Source organism: Bufo bufo, chromosome 4, assembly GCF_905171765.1.
Source record: "Bufo bufo chromosome 4, aBufBuf1.1, whole genome shotgun sequence".
Classification (NCBI taxonomy): domain Eukaryota; kingdom Metazoa; phylum Chordata; class Amphibia; order Anura; family Bufonidae; genus Bufo; species Bufo bufo.
In genome coordinates, this window is record NC_053392.1 from 221,814,563 (window position 1) to 221,833,342 (window position 18,780).

Genomic DNA, 18,780 nt, shown 5'->3' on the forward strand with positions numbered 1-18,780 from the left:
CATGTAAAAATCCTCTTCACGCTACAACAAGAATGTGGTAATTACAACAGGGAATTGCACGGTCTAGAACACTAATTATGGTTTAGTAATTTTGAGATTTATTGTTGGGGGTCAGAAAACTGCTTTAAGAAATTATTTTGGTGTACGGTAATGTTCAGTTTAGCCAGGGGAATTGGTATTGAGATGATACACAGGAAATGAGGCTTTGTTGTCCGATACAAAGTTCCTTGATAGTTGTTTAACCCGTAGAGGACCCGCGCCGTACATGTACGGCGCAGATGTCCGTGACTTAAGGACCAGCGCCGTACATGTACAGCGCTGTAATCGGGCGGGTGCAGGAGATGCGCCCGCCCGATCTGTGGCAGGGGGGTTCCGGCAGTCATTGATAGCCAGACCACTGCTGCATGCGCCGGCATCTGTGAAATCACCGATGGCGGTGCATTAACCCTTGATGTGCCGCGGTCAGCACTGACCGCGGCACCTGCGATATCCTTGCGGGTATCGGAGCTTCCATCGGGTCCCCGTGCTGCTGTGACGGGGACCCGATGGCAGGGAAGGCAGCCCGATGCCTTCCTTAAGCATCGTGGCTGCCTTCCGGGAGAGCCTGTGAGATCCAGCCCCCTGGATCTCACAGGCAAACAGGCTGTAAGTGTATTACAGTCTGTAATACACTTAAGGCCAATGCATCGCAATACAGATGTATTGTGATGCATTGTAAAGGCGATCAGACCCCCAAAAGTTGAAGTCCCAGAGTGGGACAAAAAATAAAGTGTAGAAAAAAGTTTAAAAAAAAAAAGTTTTACACAAAAATTAAAAGTTTCAAGTTAAAAAAAATAAAAAAAGCGTCCTTTTCCCAAAATAAAGTATAAAAATGTTTTAAGAAAATAGGGAAAAAAAAGAAAAGTAGACACATTAGGTATTGCCACGTCCAGATTGACCGGCTCTATAAAAATAACACATGACCTAACCCCTCAAATGAACACCGTCAAATTTTTTTTTTTAAAAACTGTGCTAAAAAAAACTTACATCACTAAAGGTGAAACACCAACCGATCACAAATCATATGCACCCCAAAATAGTGCCAATCAAACCGTCATCTCATCCCGCAAAAATGATACGCTGACTAAGACAATTGCCAAGAAACTGAAAAAACTATGGCTCTCAGACTGTGGAAACACTAAAACCTCATTCTTTTTGTTTCAAAAATGATATCATTGTGTAAAACGTACCTAATATGTATACTTTATTTTATTTATGTATCGCTGCGTCCGTAAGAACCTGCTCTATAAAAATATCACGACTTAACCGTAAAAAAATAAAAACTGTGTATACACCCTAAAATAGTACCAATCAAACAGTCATCTCATCCCGAAAAAAATGAGCCCCTACACAAGACAGTCGCCCAAAAATGTGGAGACACAAAAAAAATAAAAAAAATTTCAAAAATGCTTTATTTTGAAATGAAACAAACAACCAAAAAAAGGTATTTTATACATATTTGGTATTGCTCTATAAAAATACCACATGATCTAACCTGTCAGATGAACTTTGTAAATAACAAAAAATAAAAACCGTGCCAAAACAGCTATTTTCTGTTACCTTGCCTCTAGAGCAACTAAAAATCATATGTACCCTAAAATAGTACCAAAAAAACTGCCACCTTATCCCTTAGTTTCCAAAATGAGGTCACTTTTTTGGAGTTTCTACTCTAGGGGTGCATCAGGGGGTTTCAAATGTGACATGGCAGCTTAAAATTATCCCAGTAAAAACTGCTTTTAAAAAAACCATATGGCGTTCCTTTCCTTCTGCGCAATACAGTGTGCCTGTACAGCAGTTTATGACCACATATGGGGTGTTTCTGTAAACTACAGAATCGGGGCAATAAATATTGACTTTTGTTTTGGCTTTTAACCCTTGCTTTGTTAATGGAAAAAAAATATTAAAATGGAAAATCTGCCAAAACAGTGAAATTCTGAACTTTCATCTCCATTTTCCATTAATTCTTGTGGAACACCTAAAGGGTTAACAAAGTTTGTAAAATCAATTTTGAATACCTTGAGGGGTGTAGTTTCTAAAATGGGGTCATTTTTGGGTGGTTTCTATTATGTAAGCCTCGCAAAGTGACTTCAGACCTGAACTGGTCCTATTGGTGACTATTTCCTCTGTAACACAGTCCAGCCATGTAAGCAGTTCAGATTGTCAAATTTTGGTGACAGACTGCCTTTAAGGTGAAAAATGGCATGGTCCTGAAGGGGTTAATCTATAGGTTCACTATACACAAATTCTGCAAAGGTAAGTTGTGCTACATAGGTGTTTTCCACTAGAAGAAGGCTGTCAAAGATCTATTTTGTAGTAAGTTCCTTTGAATGTGCTAACCACTGATTCACTGACATTGTGATCCTTCTCCCATGATGAGGTTCTTCAGCAGCTGCGGTGGGTATTGCACATTACTGTGTTCAAGTTCAAGGTGCTGCAGATATTTTTGCTAAGGCCTCATGCACACGACCGTTGTGTGCATCCGTGTCCGTTGTTCCGTTTTCCGTGATTTTCTGTGGACCCATTGACTTTCAATGGGTCCGTTGAAAACTCGGAAAATGCACCGTTTGTCGTCCGCGTCCGTGATCCGTGTTTCCAGTCCGTCCAAAAAAGGACCTGTCCTATTTTTTTCACGGACAACGGTTCGCGGACCCATTCAAGTCAATGGGTCCATGAAAAAACACGGAGGCACACAAGATTGTCATCCGTGTCCGTGATCCGTGTCCGTTTTTTCCCTATCATTTTCAAGGCTAACTTGACTTAGATTTTTTTTTTTCACTTTTCATGTCTGGTGATCCTCTAAAAATCAAGGAAGACACACGAAAAAAAAAAAAAAAAAACGGAACCCCGTTTTGCGGACCGTGAAAAATACTGTCGTGTGCATGAGGCCGAAGGATTAGATTGCTTTACTTAAAGGGGTTGCCCACTTTGTTAGCACTTATTACAACTGTAAAGAAAGTAGGGAGATATTACACTTACTAATATGTCTTCCGCAAAAATGCTGATCCGTTTTTTTGCTGATTAGATGTTGTCCCATTCATTTCTATGGGGCCCTTTTCTTCCATTGCACGGCTCAGCAAAAAGATGAAACCTGTCCTATACTTGTCAGTGAAAATCAGGACATGGCCCTATTGAAGTCTATGGATCAGCAAAAAAAACGAATGCAATCCGTTTTTATGCAGACATGCTGAACTGTCTGCAAAAAAAAAATGGATCCGCATTTTTGCGGAGAGCATACGGCCATCTGAATGAGCCCTTAAGCAGATCTGCCTGGTTTTCCTGCTATTGGCAGCCACGCCCCCTCCTGTCCTGCTCTTACAGCTGCCTGTCTGTCCATCCCTGCAGGTGCCATGGAAGAGCAACCTTGTCCATGCCTGAAGGAGTGTGCTGCTCCCTGGGTCCTAAAGCACCCTGCTTGTATCAGATGTGCTTTCCTTCTGTGACTGACACTCCTGGCTGTGCAGGGCTAGAGGGGCTTAGCAGGAAGATTCAAGCAGAAATAAAGAAACGTTTGCAGGAGAAAGGGAGACTGAGGAGAAGCTGACTGTCTGTAGACTCCATCCACTCTGTCTCCTGTACTAAGAGGATCCTGCTGTATGTGAGGATGTAGCAGAGCCAGGAAGGTGCTGTGGAACACAAACTGTGAGCAATCCCAGTGTCTGTCCTGTTTATGGCCCCTCTGCACTGTGATCTTATCACCGACATGTTTATTACAGCCAGACCAACAGTTTAAACCCTTCTGAGCTGTCAATATGGCTGAGGTCAGTGATATCAGCAGCAGTCACTGGTCTCATCTGTAAATGTGTGCCCTCTCCTTCCTAAACACTGTATATAGTGATATGTGACCCCCACCACTGTATACAGAGATGTGTGACCCTCTGTATACTGTATGCAGTGATATGTGACCCCCACCACCATTGTACACTGTATACAGAGATGTGTGACCCCCTGCATCGGAGGATCTCATTATTATCATTATACACAGTGTACAGGGAAGGGGGTGTCTCTATATACAGTGTACAGGTAGGACACATACAACTACAGTCAGGTCCATAAATATTGGGACATCGACACAATTCTAACATTTTTGGCTCTATACACCACCACAATGGATTTGAAATTAAACGAACAAGATGTGCTTTAGGCCTCATGCACACGACCGTTTTTTTTGCGGTCCGCAAAAACGGGTTCCGCAGTTCCGTGATCCGTGTCCGTTTTTTCTTCCGTGGGTCTTCCTTGATTTTTGGAGGATCCACGGACATGAAAAGTGAAAAAAAAAACGAAGTCAAGTTTGCATTGAAAATGATAGGAAAAACGGCCACGGATCACGGACACGGATCACGGACGCGGATGACTATCTTGTGTGCATCCGTGATTTTTCACGGACCCATTGACTTGAATGGGTCCGTGAACCGTTGTCCGTGAAAAAAATAGGACAGGTCATATTTTTTTCACGGACTGGAAAAACGGATCACGGACGCGGAAGCCAAACGGTGCATCATTCGATTTTTCCACGGACCCATTGAAAGTCAATGGGTCCGCGAAAAAAAACGGAAAACGGAACAACGGCCGCGGATGCACACAACGGTCGTGTGCATGAGGCCTTAACTGCAGACTGTCAGCTTTAATTTGAGGATATTTGCATCCAAATCAGGTGAACGGTGTAGGAATGACAACAGTTTGGATATGTGCCTCCCACTTGTTAAGGGGCCAAAAGTAATGGGGCATAATAATAATCATATAATCAAACTTTCACTTTTTAATACTTGGTTGCGAATCCTTTGCAGTCAATTACAGCCTGAAGTCTGGAACGCATAGACATCACCAGACGCTGGATTTCATCCCTGGTGATGCACTGCCAGGCCTCTGCTGCAACTGTCTTCAGTTCCTGCTTGTTCTTGGGGCATTTTCCCTTCAGTTTTGTCTTCAGCAAGTGAAATGCATGCTCCATCGGATTCAGGTCAGGTGATTGACTTGGCCATTGCATAACATTCCACTTCTTTCCCTTAAAAAACTCTTTGGTTGCTTTTGCAGTATGCTTTGGGTCATTGTCCATCTGCACTGTGAAGCGCTGTCCAATGAGTTCTGAAACATTTGGCTGAATATGAGCAGATAATATTGCCCGAAACACTTCAGAATTCATCCTGCTGCTTTTGTCAGCAGTCACATCATCAATAAATACAAGAGAACCAGTTCCATTGGCAGCCATACATGCCCACGCCATGACACTACCACCACCATGCTTCACTGATGAGGTGGTATGCTTAGGATCATGAGCAGTTACTTTTCTTCTCCATAATCTTCTCTTCCCATCACTCTGGTACAAGTTGATCTTTGTCTCATCTGTCCATAAGATGTTGGTCCAGAACTGTGAAGGCTTTTTTAGATGTCATTTGGCAAACTCTAATCTGGCCTTCCTGTTTTTGAGGCTCACCAATAGTTTACATCTTGTGGTGAACCCTCTTTATTCACGCTGGTGAAGTCTTCTCTTGATTGTTGACTTTGACACACATACACCTACCTCCTGGAGAGTGTTCTTGATCTGGCCAACTGTTGTGAAGGGTGTTTTCTTTACCAGGGAAAGAATTCTTCGGTCATCCACCACAATTGTTTTCCGTGGTCTTCTGGGTCTTTTCGTGTTGCTGAGCTCATCGGTGCGTTCCTTCTTTTTAAGAATGTTCCAAACAGTTGTTTTGGCCATGCCTAATGTTTTTGCTATCTCTCTGATGGGTTTGTTTTGTTTTTTCAGCCTAATGGTGGCTTGCTTCACTGATAGTGACAGCTCTTTGGATCTCATCTTGAGAGTTGACAGCAACAGATTCCAAATGCAAATAGCAGACTTGAAATGAATTCTGGACCTTTAATCTGCTCATTGTAATTGGGATAATGAGGGAATAACACACACCTGGCCATGGAACAGCTGAGAAGCCAATTGTCCCATTACTTTTGGTTACTTAACAAGTGGGGGGCACATATGCAAACTGTTGTAATTCCTACACCGTTCACCTGATTTGGATGTAAATACCCTCACAATAAGGGTCCATTCACACGTCCGTAAGTGTTTTGCGGATCCGCAAAACACAGACACCTGCAATGTGAGATCCGCAATTTGCGGATCTGGACATCACAGACACTATAATAGAAAATGCCTTTTCTGGTCCGCAATTGCGGACAAGAATAGGACATGTTCTATTTTTTTCAGGAACGAAATTGCGGATCCCGAAAGATCGGATGCGGATCCTGAAGATGCGCATCCAGGAAATGTACATTGTACACTGTATACAGAGATGTCTGACTACACTCATTTCTCTTTTTCCACAGGTGAAGGGTAAACATATATTCATAGATGATTTCTAGGCTGTGCGGTGATAGACAGGATGCTCCTCGCTATGTGAGCAGATCAATTTGTACTCCTGGCTTCATTTGAGTCAGAAAACTGGCAAAAATGAACATAAATTTGTTGGGGCGACTGGTCATGGCCCCAACCCTCCCCCCCCCCCCCCCCCCTTTTTTTTTTTTTTTTTTTTTAAGGCACAGTTAAAAAGTCGCTAACACATAGTTTGCAACTTTTTAATGCCACATTTCAGAAACAAGGCAAATGATAAATCTCCCCTTCTATTCATTCTGTTCATGGCTTACATCCAGTGGCACAACTAGAAATTACTAGGCCCCACAGCAACTTTATGAACAGGGTAACTCCCCCAGCAACAAATGTGTGATACATTAGCATCACAATCCTGTGTGGGGCGGGTAGTGACCTCTCTTTACTGCTGGGACTGGGGTGTTTTTCCTAGTTATTTACTGATGACTGAGCTATTGTTAATGTCTGAGGGGCTCTTGTCTCCATGGGACCACCGGGGATGTCATGTGACTGCTCCTCTGAGGATGCTTGCTGCAGTGCATGCTGGGATTTTTACTTTTACTTTACAGCTGCTCCGCTCACACAGCCTGTCTGAGGAGCTCCTCCAGGGAAGTGTGTCATGGTGAACAGGCTAGAAAAATTATATATAGCCAGTACATTTCACATGATATAAATACTTCATGGTTTTGGCTATTGTCTGGGGCACTTTGGATTTTTAGGGTGGCCAAACCCCTTAAGTTAATGTATATTGATCTAGAAGGGTTACTAAATTTGGCCGTGGCCTAAGATGTGTCATTTTGTGTCCAAATTGTGCTGAAAGTTTGGCACAAAATTCTGTTGCAAAGTTAGCCAAACCATGGGTGGTTTAAAGTTAGATAAAGTGTCCAACCATGCACAAAATTTATATTCCAGCATGAACCACTGAGATAAAGTTGACTGATGTTAAAAGGGCATTCCTATCTCAGACATTGATAGCATATTGCTGGGATATGGCATCATTGTCCGGAAGGTGCTGGTCCCACCTCTTCGACCTGTTCCTATCTCCAGAGCAGGGCCCCCGGAAGTGAAGGAGAATGCACCGTGCAGGCACAATGTGCTCACCATTCATCGGTATGGGAAATCTGGGAATGGCAAAGCCATTCTGCTTTGCTGATTTCAAGCGCCTCCACCTCTCTATTCATTGCTAAAATAGGTGAATTAAAGGTGGCCACGCATGCACAGTGCTTTCTGTTCACTTCTGGGGCCCTGTTCTGGAGACAGGAGCAGGTCCCAGAGGTGTGACCCACACCTATCTGACATTGATGGCATGTCCTTGCGATATGCCATCAATGTATGAGACGGGCCAACCCTTTAAAGGGTTTCTGTCAACTGAAAAATGGGTATTAAGCTGGCTGACATTAGCGATGTGCTAATGTCAGCTGAACAGAACAATATTAGTGCCATCTCACTACCTGCCGCCGTTATTGAGAAAAACAAACTTTTCTAATATGCTAATTAGCCTCTAGGAGCAGGGGGGGGGGTTGCCCCTGCTCCTAGAGCTGCGATGGTGAACCTCTTAGAGACCGGGTGCCCAAACTACAACCCAAAACCCACTTATTTATCGCAAAGTGCCAACACGAATATCATATATCTTCCATGTACTTTATCATTTAGCTATACTAACCTGCCTACATTCAATATGCTGCTCGTGCTGTTCATAGTGCGTCCTACACTGATGAATGGCAGGAAAAGTCTAAGGCATATTGGTACTCCATAGGCTTTTTTTCCAGGGTGAGGGTGCCCACAGAGAGGGCTCTGAGTGCCGCCTCTGGCACCCGTGCCATAGGTTCGCCATCACTGTCCTAGAGGCTCCGTTCTCTCACCTCTGGCCGCGCCCTGCTACACTAGATTGACAGGGCCAGGCAGCGTTGGTCTCCTACCTCCGGCCCTGTCTGCAGTGTAAATCTCGCACCTGCGCCGTCCCGTTCAGTATATGGCGCAGCCGAATACTAAACGGCACCAGATCTCCCCAGCGCATAGGGCCGGCAGGAGGAGGTGAAGGCTGCCTGGCCCTGTCAATCTAGTGTAGCAGGGTGCGGCCAGAGGTGGGAGAACGGAGCCTCTAGGAACAGGTGCAACGCCCCCCCTGCTCCTAGAGGCTAATTAGCATATTATAGAAGTTAGTTTTTCTCAAGGCAGTGAGATGGCACTAATATAGTTCTGTTCAGCTGACATTAGCATATCGCTAATGTCAGCCAGCTTAATGACCATTTTTCAGGTGACAGAAACCCTTTAAGACTTCCTGTCTAAGTTTACACTGTCTACATTTTGGGATTAGTAAAGGATTAGTAAAGCTGCTCCAATGTTCCTTCTACTTTATATTAAGAATATTAGGAGTGACATCAGAGTCCCCTGACTTGTGTAAATGCGCTCATCCTGCCGCATTTTGCTCCATTTACAGGAACTAGTAAACTGAATAAACCAGGAAAACTAATAAACCAGGAAAAATTCTATAGGAATTTAAATTCCTGGCATGCAAGGGCTGTTTTATAAAAGTTTTTGTTTGCTGCTTTTTTTGCAGGGTGTTGCCTACAGTTACAGTTCGAAAAGGGTGAAATTCTGATAATGAGTATATTAGTTAATTGCCCTAATATAAAAACGTGTGTCCATCATAGGCGTGCTCAATTACGATGTATGTTGTAGACTGCGAGATATTGCAGGAAATTTAGTTTTATTTGCGAATGAAACCGTTGCACCTGCGTTGTATAACTCCCTTATGCGGTCTCTCTGCCTCTGTAATCCCTCTTTTACTTTGTTTTACAGCTGGGTAATCTTGTTGTCGATGCCGATAGAGAAAAGAGAGACATGGAGCTTAAACATTCAACAATTCAACAAAAGGTAGGTAAAGAACTAGCGCACAAAAATGTGTATTCTGAAGACACAATAGAGTCTGATGCTGAACATTAGTATGTAGAAGGATGATTGTCTCTTCCTTGTGTTGGATCTCTAGTCAAGGTCACGGTTGCAGTGAAATAGACCCTTCATTGAATTATTTATCTGGTGCCAGCACAGAGCTCAAAGCTTTGAATACAAAGATATTTATATGCGGTAACATTCCCTTTACATAACGGAAGAATATGCTATATAATAATAGATGGAAAATGTGAGACATTCATGGTATTCACATCTGTGTTGGAGGAAAGATTTTGTTGTCTTTGATGGGAAAAATAGCGCTCCAGGATGTATTCCGTGGCCCGTACCTTTACACTGCAGAATATCTCTAACAAGCCTCCCTACGAACGCTTATTAGTGATAACCTGCCCTAATGTTGGGCAGTGTAAAGGGTTCTTAAGGATAATATTAGACAGGAAGATATTTTTCATTATTGATCAGCGATTTTGCAAATTGTTTGCGTTCAGCAGACATTCCTTGACCTGAAACAATGCCTCTTAAGAAATTAGACTTACCACTGGCACTCCGTGCATCGGAAGCTGAAATGTGCACCAGCCAAAAGGTTGGCATGGACTTGAGCTATAACTTACACCAGTTCCCGGCTTAGAGGGGTTGTCTTGCCATTTATATTGATGATCCATCATCAGGATAGGTAATCAATATATGATCAGTGGGGATTCGACACCCGGCACCCCCGCCAATCAGCTGTTTGAAGAGGAGGCGGCGCGGCTTCCTGTTCATTACACTGCCCGTTGTCTCGATGGTGCATTGTAAGCTTCGGCGGTACAGTGTAATGACAAGTGAGTATTTGTAATTACACTAGACCACTGCCACAGGGGAGATGCCCCGTAGTATAATGACGAGGAAGCGGCACTCGCATGGAACGCCACCTCTTTTTCAAACAGCTACAGCTCCAATCAGTTATTGTTGACCTATACTAACGATAGGTCACCAATATAAATGGCAGGAGAGACCCTTTAAGTGATAGTAAATCCGACAGGCTGTGGTAGGCTCTGCCCCCTCCTGTTTAAACCTTTAGAAAAGTATCAGACCTCAAAAAGTTGCAAATTGTAGTGTAAATATGGTGTGCACCATAATTTGCAACTTTTTTTTAATTTTTATTAAACATTTTTCAATGAAAATACAAACAATGGAGCCACAGCAACACCATGTCGTATATAAGAAACAAGACGGACAGTTAAGGCTGTATTACACAGCCCGATTCTGCAGTGGATTGTTGGGAGGGAAGCGTTCCTTCCTGGCAATCACCTGCTCGCAAGAGGAGGAGACCGCTGCTATTACATGCAGCCATCTCCTCCACAGCATGGGGAGGAGCAATCGTTATGCCATCACTCGTCTCCAGTTATTTACCGGCAGCAGACTGTGATTAGACAGCAAGATCTGCCTCCGGCAAATCGTGATCTTTTAGTATACTGTAATCAGCGGCAGTATTACACTGCCAGATGATCCCTAATGAGCGTTACTGTAAGCTTGCAAAATCCTGTATAAATCTTAGCATGTGCTCATGTGCCACTGCGTACTTTTATTTCTTGGCCTCACTGTTCTGTATGCCTGGCAGGGTTTATCTGCTGATGACTCCAATCTGGAATGCAATGTGGACGCAGAAAATGGTATTGTTATGGAAGGATACCTGTTTAAACGAGCCAGCAATGCTTTCAAAACCTGGAACAGGTAATAACATGAGCACAAGGCGCAGGCCATTATGGGTGGACTTTCTATTCATGATGAATCACCAAATGAGGAAAGACTATCTGGCTTCATTGGCACAGTGCAGATACTGGCTGAGAAAAAGCATGAGCGCACCATTGTAAAATGCCATGTTTTCCTTTTTTATGGCTTTAGCTGCAATCTTAATTTCTGTTTTTCATATCATGCTGCTGCTCTTATTTTGCATTTTCACGCCTTCTGCTCCTTTTCTAGTATGTTTTAATCCTGCCCCATTTTTTCACATGACAGGAAAAAGCCAGACCACAACAGGTATCAACCAGCCTCTTCTTCCCTTCTTCCCTCTTTATGTGGCACGTACCTTTCACTGTGAACCCTGCACATAGATCACCTGCAATGGATGGATCTTATGCTTGGAGATATAGAGTTCATACTTTAACGGTGATAATTTGTAGCCCCCTTTTTCCTTTAAAAGTCAGAGACCCAGAATAAATATAAGCTGCACTGGGTTCTTGATGTATTTCTGTAGTTTTGTACTTCTGAATATTCCTCTAGTATTTTGAGATCTCGCCACTATCGGAATGGTTCAAGCACAGAAGTCTCCAATGTACAACTACACAAATTACTGTCACTCTCTTTATCAGAACTTGCAAGAGAATTTTGCATGAATAACCTCCAAATCAGTTACCAAAGTATTCTTTTCTCGTAAGCTCTTGTAAAACAGTCTCCATTGCATGTTGTCTTCCCCACAGGGTTGCATATTGTGCTTGCGCTTGCATCAAATGTTCCCTTTTTTTTTACTGTTATGTTACTAATATGGATTTGTTTTCAAGATTGCGTTACTTTAATTCTTGCTTTACATTGCATCTTTTTCGGAATTTATTATACAGTTTGCAGCTGCTTTTTCTTACTCTTGCTTGTCCATATTTGTACACGTTGTTACCAGCATCAGTTATGGCCTTTTGCATATAGCTTACTGTCTTTACCAGCTGAAGTTATACGGTTTGTGCATCAGACATAATCAAAGTATAATAAATTAGACGTCCTAGTAATACAGTTCCAGATTATCAGATTTTTCTGGACTGTCTTATGTAACATCAGGCATTGTGAACCCATCAGATCGCCAGTGTCAATCAGACTTCAGCTTAGAGCCCTGATGAGACCCCCTAATGTTAAAATCAGACCTCAGAACAGACCCCCAATGATAATAAGACTTTCCAATAAGACCCCAGATGAGAGAAAAAAATAAATCAACTCCCCTCTCCTGCTCTGGACGGCACTGCTCCTGAGGTCCAGCTCCTGCTCTTGCTGCCCTGCTCTGATGTGAACGGACGTTGCACAGCGTGAGGTCACAGAGCGCTGACGTCCTCAAGCTGTGCGCAGGTCACAGCACAGAGTGCGGTCAACGAAGACCAGGAAGTGGTGAGTACAGAGCCTGGACAGTGCTGCATCCTCCTGTTCTAATGAGCACTTCCATAATGGAAGCACCCATTAGTATTTGTGCACATAAGATGCACTGACATTTTTCTCCCACTTTAGGGGGTGGGGGGGGGGGGCGCGTCTTATAGGGTAAAAAATATGGATTCATCATGTTCAATACTGTACTGGATAACATTTTCCAAAATGCTCTAGTCAAAGGCATTTCATTACCCAGTTATACAATATTTCTAATTTGGGAAGTCTATTTTTTATTATCTACCACAATAGGGGCTCGTTCACACAAACGTATTTTGCGTTCCGTATACGGGCCGTTTTTTGCATTCCGTATACGGAACCATTCATTTAAATGGGCCCGCAAAAGATGCAGACAGCACTCTGTGTGCTGTCCGCATCCGTTGCTCCGTTCGGTGGCCCTGCAAAAATTATGAGTCCTGTCCTATTGTTGTCCGTTTTGCAGACAAGAATAGGCATTTCTATAATAGGCCTCCTGTTCCATTCCCAAAATTGCGGAAGGCACACTGGCGCCATCCGTGTTTTGCGGATCTGCAATTTGCGGACCGCAAAAAAACGCACGGTTGTGTGAACAAGCCTTAAGGGAGAGGTGATATTAGTGTCTAGGTGTGGTACTACTAAACCATCCGCTAGCATATCTCTGTTGTGTATCTGTATGCTTGAGTTTGGTTTCCTCTTTTCTCGTGTCACTATTTCCCTGCCAGATTGCTAGTGTTCCCTACCCTTTTCCATGTGTGTTGTTGCTTTCCATTTCCTCTGTCCTCCTTTAGTATTTCCTCTCTTTCTTCCACCAGAGAGGTATAGGAAAACGGCCAGAGAGCCGCCCTCGCTGCTTTGGGTCTAATGCCAAAACTGTCTGTTTCTAATCTAAGTCTTGTTAATAACAAGTAATTTATTTGTTGCATTCTGTTAGTTTTCATTTTCTGTATTTTACATACTAGACATATTTAGTAATCCTATAGGTGGCATATATTTAGACAGGCTGTTTAGATCTGCACCAAAGTTATTATTGTGGCTGTTGGATGATAAGGGACAATTCACATGTCCGCAATTTTGTTCCGCGTTTTGCGGAACGGAATTGCGGACCTATTCATTTCTATGGGGCAGTACGATGTGCTGCCCGGATCCAGCATTTGTCTCCTCACTGCCTGCAGCTACACAGTAAACACTTCAGCCCTGAGTCTGTGCAGCTAAAGGGGTTAAGAATCCTGGGAGAGAGCACTAAGCAGCAGCCGGCAGTGCAGGGGGGCGTGGCCAGCCATGTGTACAGTTCTCTCAGGCTTGTGCAAACATTATCAGAGCAGGGAGAGAAGCTGACATCACAGGTCATGTGACCCTCAGTCAAATCTGAGAAACCAGCCACTGAAGATAGTGAGTTAATTGGAAAGCTGTTACTTTTGCCTAGTTGGAAACATAGAAAGAATAAAAAAAATAACTCGGATAACCCCTTTTAAGCTTCATTGACGAGCAGACATTTATTGGGAAGGAACACTTCCTTTACGATTTAATCATCTGCTTGTCTGCACTGTGTAAATATGCCTTTAGATGCACCAAATTGAGCGACCCACAGTTCTCCTACCTACCAAGAAATATCATCACTGAACAAGAGGAATTATGGCACTTACAGCAGAATATGAACCTCTGCTAAATAAATCGTTTCAGAATGAGTTTATATTTTCTTTAAAGGCTATTGACACTTTGGGGGACATTTTTTATTATTGCATTTTGGGCTAAAAATATTTTTTTCAGTTGTTTAACAATTTTCAGTTTCTATTTGCAGACTATTGCTTTCTGTTTACACAGAGTCAGACAGCAGCTCTGAGGGCTCAGTCTGTAACCAATATCTCTGAACTTATGACAGCTCATAAATACTCATTTTAGCTCCGTTATTGTCAAACTGATAATATGGCTTAAGGCACATTTACACTGCTTTAAAGAGCAGACGATTGTCAGAAACGAAATGTTCCTTCCAGACAACTGCCTGCTTGTTAGTGGAGGTGAAGAGCTGCATTTACATTCAGCAATCGCCTCCACAGTATGAGGATAAGTTATGGTTGCTGCTATCGTTCAACCTCATACAGCTGCATTGTTTCTGGGCAGCACAGTGCTGTTTAGACAGCAGGACCTGCTGCCCATAAACGGATGATTGAGGAGTCCGCTCCACATCAACAATAATTGCACCAGAAAAAAATAGCATTTTTTGCGGCACCTTCAGATAGGCATATTATTGGGAACGAACGTTCGGAGGAACATTTGTTCCCGATAGTCTGCCCAACAATTGGGTAGTCAGAACAAGGCATTAAATCAGTGTTTATGAGCAGTCAGGAGTTCAGACATAACAGTTACAGGCTGAGCCTTCAGAGCTACTGTCTGACAGGAGTCGGTGTAACAGAAGTCTGCAAATAGAAACTGACAGCTGTACAGAGAAACCTGCTATAAATTTTTAATGAAGACCAATTGGAAATAAATAAATGTTTAGCCCAAAATGAGTAAAATACAATAATATAAAATTGACCCTAAAGTCAGTAGCCTTTAACACTTTTTTCCTTAGCACTGAAGACTATGGAGACCTCTTTAATCTAATATGTATTGCCATCTTTAAAGGGAACCTGTCACCTGGATTTGGGGTATAGAGCTGAGGACATGGGTTTCTAGCTGGCCGCTAGCACATCCGCAATACCCAGTCCCCATAGCTCTGTGTGCTTTTATTGTGTAAAAAACCCGATTTGATACATATGCAAATTAACCTGAGATGAGTCAGAGCTTGAAAATATGACTCTTCTCTGGTCACACAAGCAAGATATGACTCTTTTATGTTAATTTGCATATGTATCAAATCGTTTTTTTTTACACAATAAAAGCACACAGAGCTATGGGGACTGGGTATTGCGGATGTGCTAGCGGCCATCTAGCAACCCATGTCCTCAGCTCTATACCCAAAATCCCGGTGACAGGTTCCCTTTAATTTATGTCAGCCAAATATACCGTTTTTTGGGTGGATGGGCCAGCTTTTTAATGTTTATGGATGCCTCCCAACAGAGAGGTAGTGATCAGGTTTTTGGATCTTTACATGCCCAATCCTTTTATTCTCAGGAAGATAAGCTGTAGCAGCAGCTTACTTCTCCCTATTCAGAGCTCCTAGACCGAGCGTGCATGTGTATGGAAGGGTTGGGGGAGATAGCTGATGGCTATCTATGTGTAGGGCCAGCCTAAGCAAGTTCTATCAGTTGATGGCATTTTTAGTACCTATTTAATCCTCTTCTGGCATTCCAGTCACCACCATTCCACTTTCTTTCTGTGCAAGTTTCCAGGCTTTTCTGTTGTCCAGTTGGTGGTTAGCAACATCTTGTACTAATTGTTTGGATTAATTTACCTGTAATCCTACTGATCGATGCATTGCGTGGCGAAATTAAAAATAATGTTTTTTCTTTCAATTTCCTAATGTGTAGGCGCTGGTTTTCAATCCAGAATAATCAACTTGTATATCAGAAGAAATTTAAGGTGAGCCATATTTGTGTTGTAGAGTTCTATAGAGTTAACAAAGATTACGCAAAGTCCATAGGGACAAATAATATAAAATCATCCTGTGTAAATCCATACTCATGTTGCATTAAAAAAAATACTCAAAAAAATAAAGGAAACCCTAAAATACCACATCCTAGATCTCAATGAATGAAATATTCCAGTTGCAAATCCTAATTCATTACATAGTGGAATGCGTTGAGAACAATAAAACATAAAAATGTTCAATGTAAATCAAAATGAATATCCCATGGAGGTCTGGATTTGTAATGATACTCAAAATCAAAGTGGAAAATCAAATTTCATGCTGATCCAACTTCAGTGGAAATGCCTCAAGACCAGGAAATGAGGCTCAGTATTTGTGTGTATGGCCTCCACGTGTATGACGTCCAGGGGTCAAGTCCTGGGAAAAAAAGTGTGGGAACTCACCCAAGATCCACTGCAAACCCCCCCCCCCCCCCCGAAAGAATAAATAAAAAAATTTCGCTGAAAAATATATTTCGTCAGTACCTCTCATCAGCCCCCCCGTCAGTGCCTCTCATCAGCCCCCCCCCCGTCAGTGCCTCTTCATCAGATCAGCCCCCCCCGTCAGTGCCTTTCATCAGATCCCCCCCCGTCAGTGCCTTTCATCAGATCCCCCCCCGTCAGTGCCTTTCATCAGATCCCCCCCCCCCCCCGTCAGTACCTCTCATCAGATCAGCCCCCCCCCGTCAGTGCCTCTCATCAGATCAGCCCCCCCCCCCCGTGCCTCTCATCAGATCAGCCCCCCCCGTCAGTGCCTCTTAAAAAACACTTACCTCTCCTGCTCCTGGACGCAGACGCTCCTCTTCTACTGCTGTAGGCTGCGCACTGAGTGACGTCACAGAGCGACTCACTCGGCTCCTGTGCGCAGCCCTCACAGCCGACAGCCGAGGACCAGGAAGGCGGCGGTGAGTACAAAGCCTTCACCGCTTCCTCCTGGTCCTTTTGCCCTGAAAGGGAACGGCGTTCCTGCCATGAAAAAAGTGCAGGAACGCCGTTCCCCCTCGACTCGACCCCTGATGACGTCCCTACAATGCCTGGGCATGCTCCTGATGAGGCGGCAGATGTTCTCGTGAGGGATATCCTCCCAGACCTGGATTAAAGTATCAGTCAACTGGACAGTCTGTGGTGCAACATGGCGTTGTATGGAACAAGACATGATGTCCCAGATGTGCTTGATTGGATACAGGTCTGGGGAACGGGCAGGCCAGTCCATAGCATCAATGCCTTCATCGTGCAGGAACTGATGACACATTTCAGCCATATGAGGCCAAGCATCGTCATGCATCAGAAGGAACCCAGGGCCCACTGCTCCTGCATATGGTCTCACAATGGGTCTGAGGATTTCATCCCGGTACCTAGGCAGTCAGGGTACCTCTGGCGAGCACATGGAGGGCTGTGCGGCCCTCTAAAGAAATAGTTCCCCACACCATTACTGACCCACTGCCAAATCAGCCATGCTGGAGGATGTTGCAGGCAGCAGAACGTTCTCCAGACTCTGTCACGTCTGTCACATGTGCTCAGTGCGAACGTGCTCTTGTCCATGAGGAGCAAAGAGCACCAATGTCGAAACTGCCAATCTTGGTGTTCTCTGGCAAATGCCAATCGCCCTGCGTGGTGTTGGGCTGTAAGCACAACACCGACTTGTGGACATCGGGACCTCATACCACCCTCATGGAGTCTGTTTCTGACAGTTTGAGCAGACACATAGATATTAGTGGAGGTCATTTTGCAGGGTTCTGGCAGTGCTCCTCCTGTTCCTCCTTGCACAAAGGAGGAGGTAGCGGTCCTGCTGCTGGGTTATTGCCCTCCTACAGCCCCCTCCACGTCTCCTGGTGTACTGGCCTGTCTCCTGATATCTGCTCCATGCTCTGGACACTGTACTGACAGCTAACCTTCTTGCCACAGTTCGCATAGAAGTGCCATCCTGGATGAGCTGCACTACCTGAGCAACTTCTGCGGGTTGTAGATACCGCCTCATGCTACCTCTATGGGTGAAAGCGAAGACAAAATGCAAAAGTAACCAAAACAGCCAAAAAGGATGAGAACCGAGAAAGGGTTGGTGTTCACCACCTGCAGAACCACTCCTTTATAGGGGTGTCTTGCTAATTGCCTATCATTTCTACCTGTTCTCTGTTCAATTTGCACAACAGCAGCAGAAACTGATTCACAATCAGTGTTGCTTCCTAAGTGGACAGTTTGATTTCACAGAAGTGTGATTGACTTGGCGTTACATTGTGTTGTTTAAGTGTTCCCTTTATTTTGTTGAGCAGTGTATTTCCCTCCAATGAATTTACATTGCTATGAATTTGCTATCACAATCGTTCTCGGGTGTCGCTCACTTTCTCTCTCTCCTGTTGTAGGATAATCCTACTGTTGTTGTTGAAGACTTGCGTCTGTGCACAGTCAAGCACTGTGAAGATATTGAGAGACGCTTCTGCTTTGAGGTGGTTTCTCCTACTAAGTAAGTACTTGTCATTTTCAAGGACTCTGTAAATAAGGCTTTGCTAATTCTTAGCAGAGACCTGAGGAGTTATGAATGTCTAAGCTTCAAGCACGCTATTAAAGTTTTTTTAATATCTTATTTTGTGCTTCATTGTTGTCATTAACATTTGTCCTATTCACTTCTGTGGAGTAATTTATTTTAGATCATTTAGATCAGGAATGCTCAACCTGTGGCCCTCCAGCTGTTGAAAAAATACAACTCCCAGCATGCCTGAACAGCCTACAGCTATCAGCCTACAGCAGGGCATTGTGGGAGTTGTAGTTTT

General features: G+C 43.7%; 1 protein-coding gene across 1 annotated transcript in view; it reads left to right on the forward strand.

The window, feature by feature from the left end:
- ACAP2 (ArfGAP with coiled-coil, ankyrin repeat and PH domains 2) overlaps positions 1-18,780 on the forward strand; it is a 121,157-nt gene that overhangs the window by 57,504 nt on the left and 44,873 nt on the right. The window contains exons 9-12 of the mRNA XM_040428326.1: positions 9,200-9,274; positions 10,908-11,020; positions 15,916-15,967; positions 18,373-18,473. Of these exons, the coding sequence (XP_040284260.1) occupies positions 9,200-9,274; positions 10,908-11,020; positions 15,916-15,967; positions 18,373-18,473 (341 nt within the window). The remainder of the gene's footprint in view (positions 1-9,199; positions 9,275-10,907; positions 11,021-15,915; positions 15,968-18,372; positions 18,474-18,780) is intronic.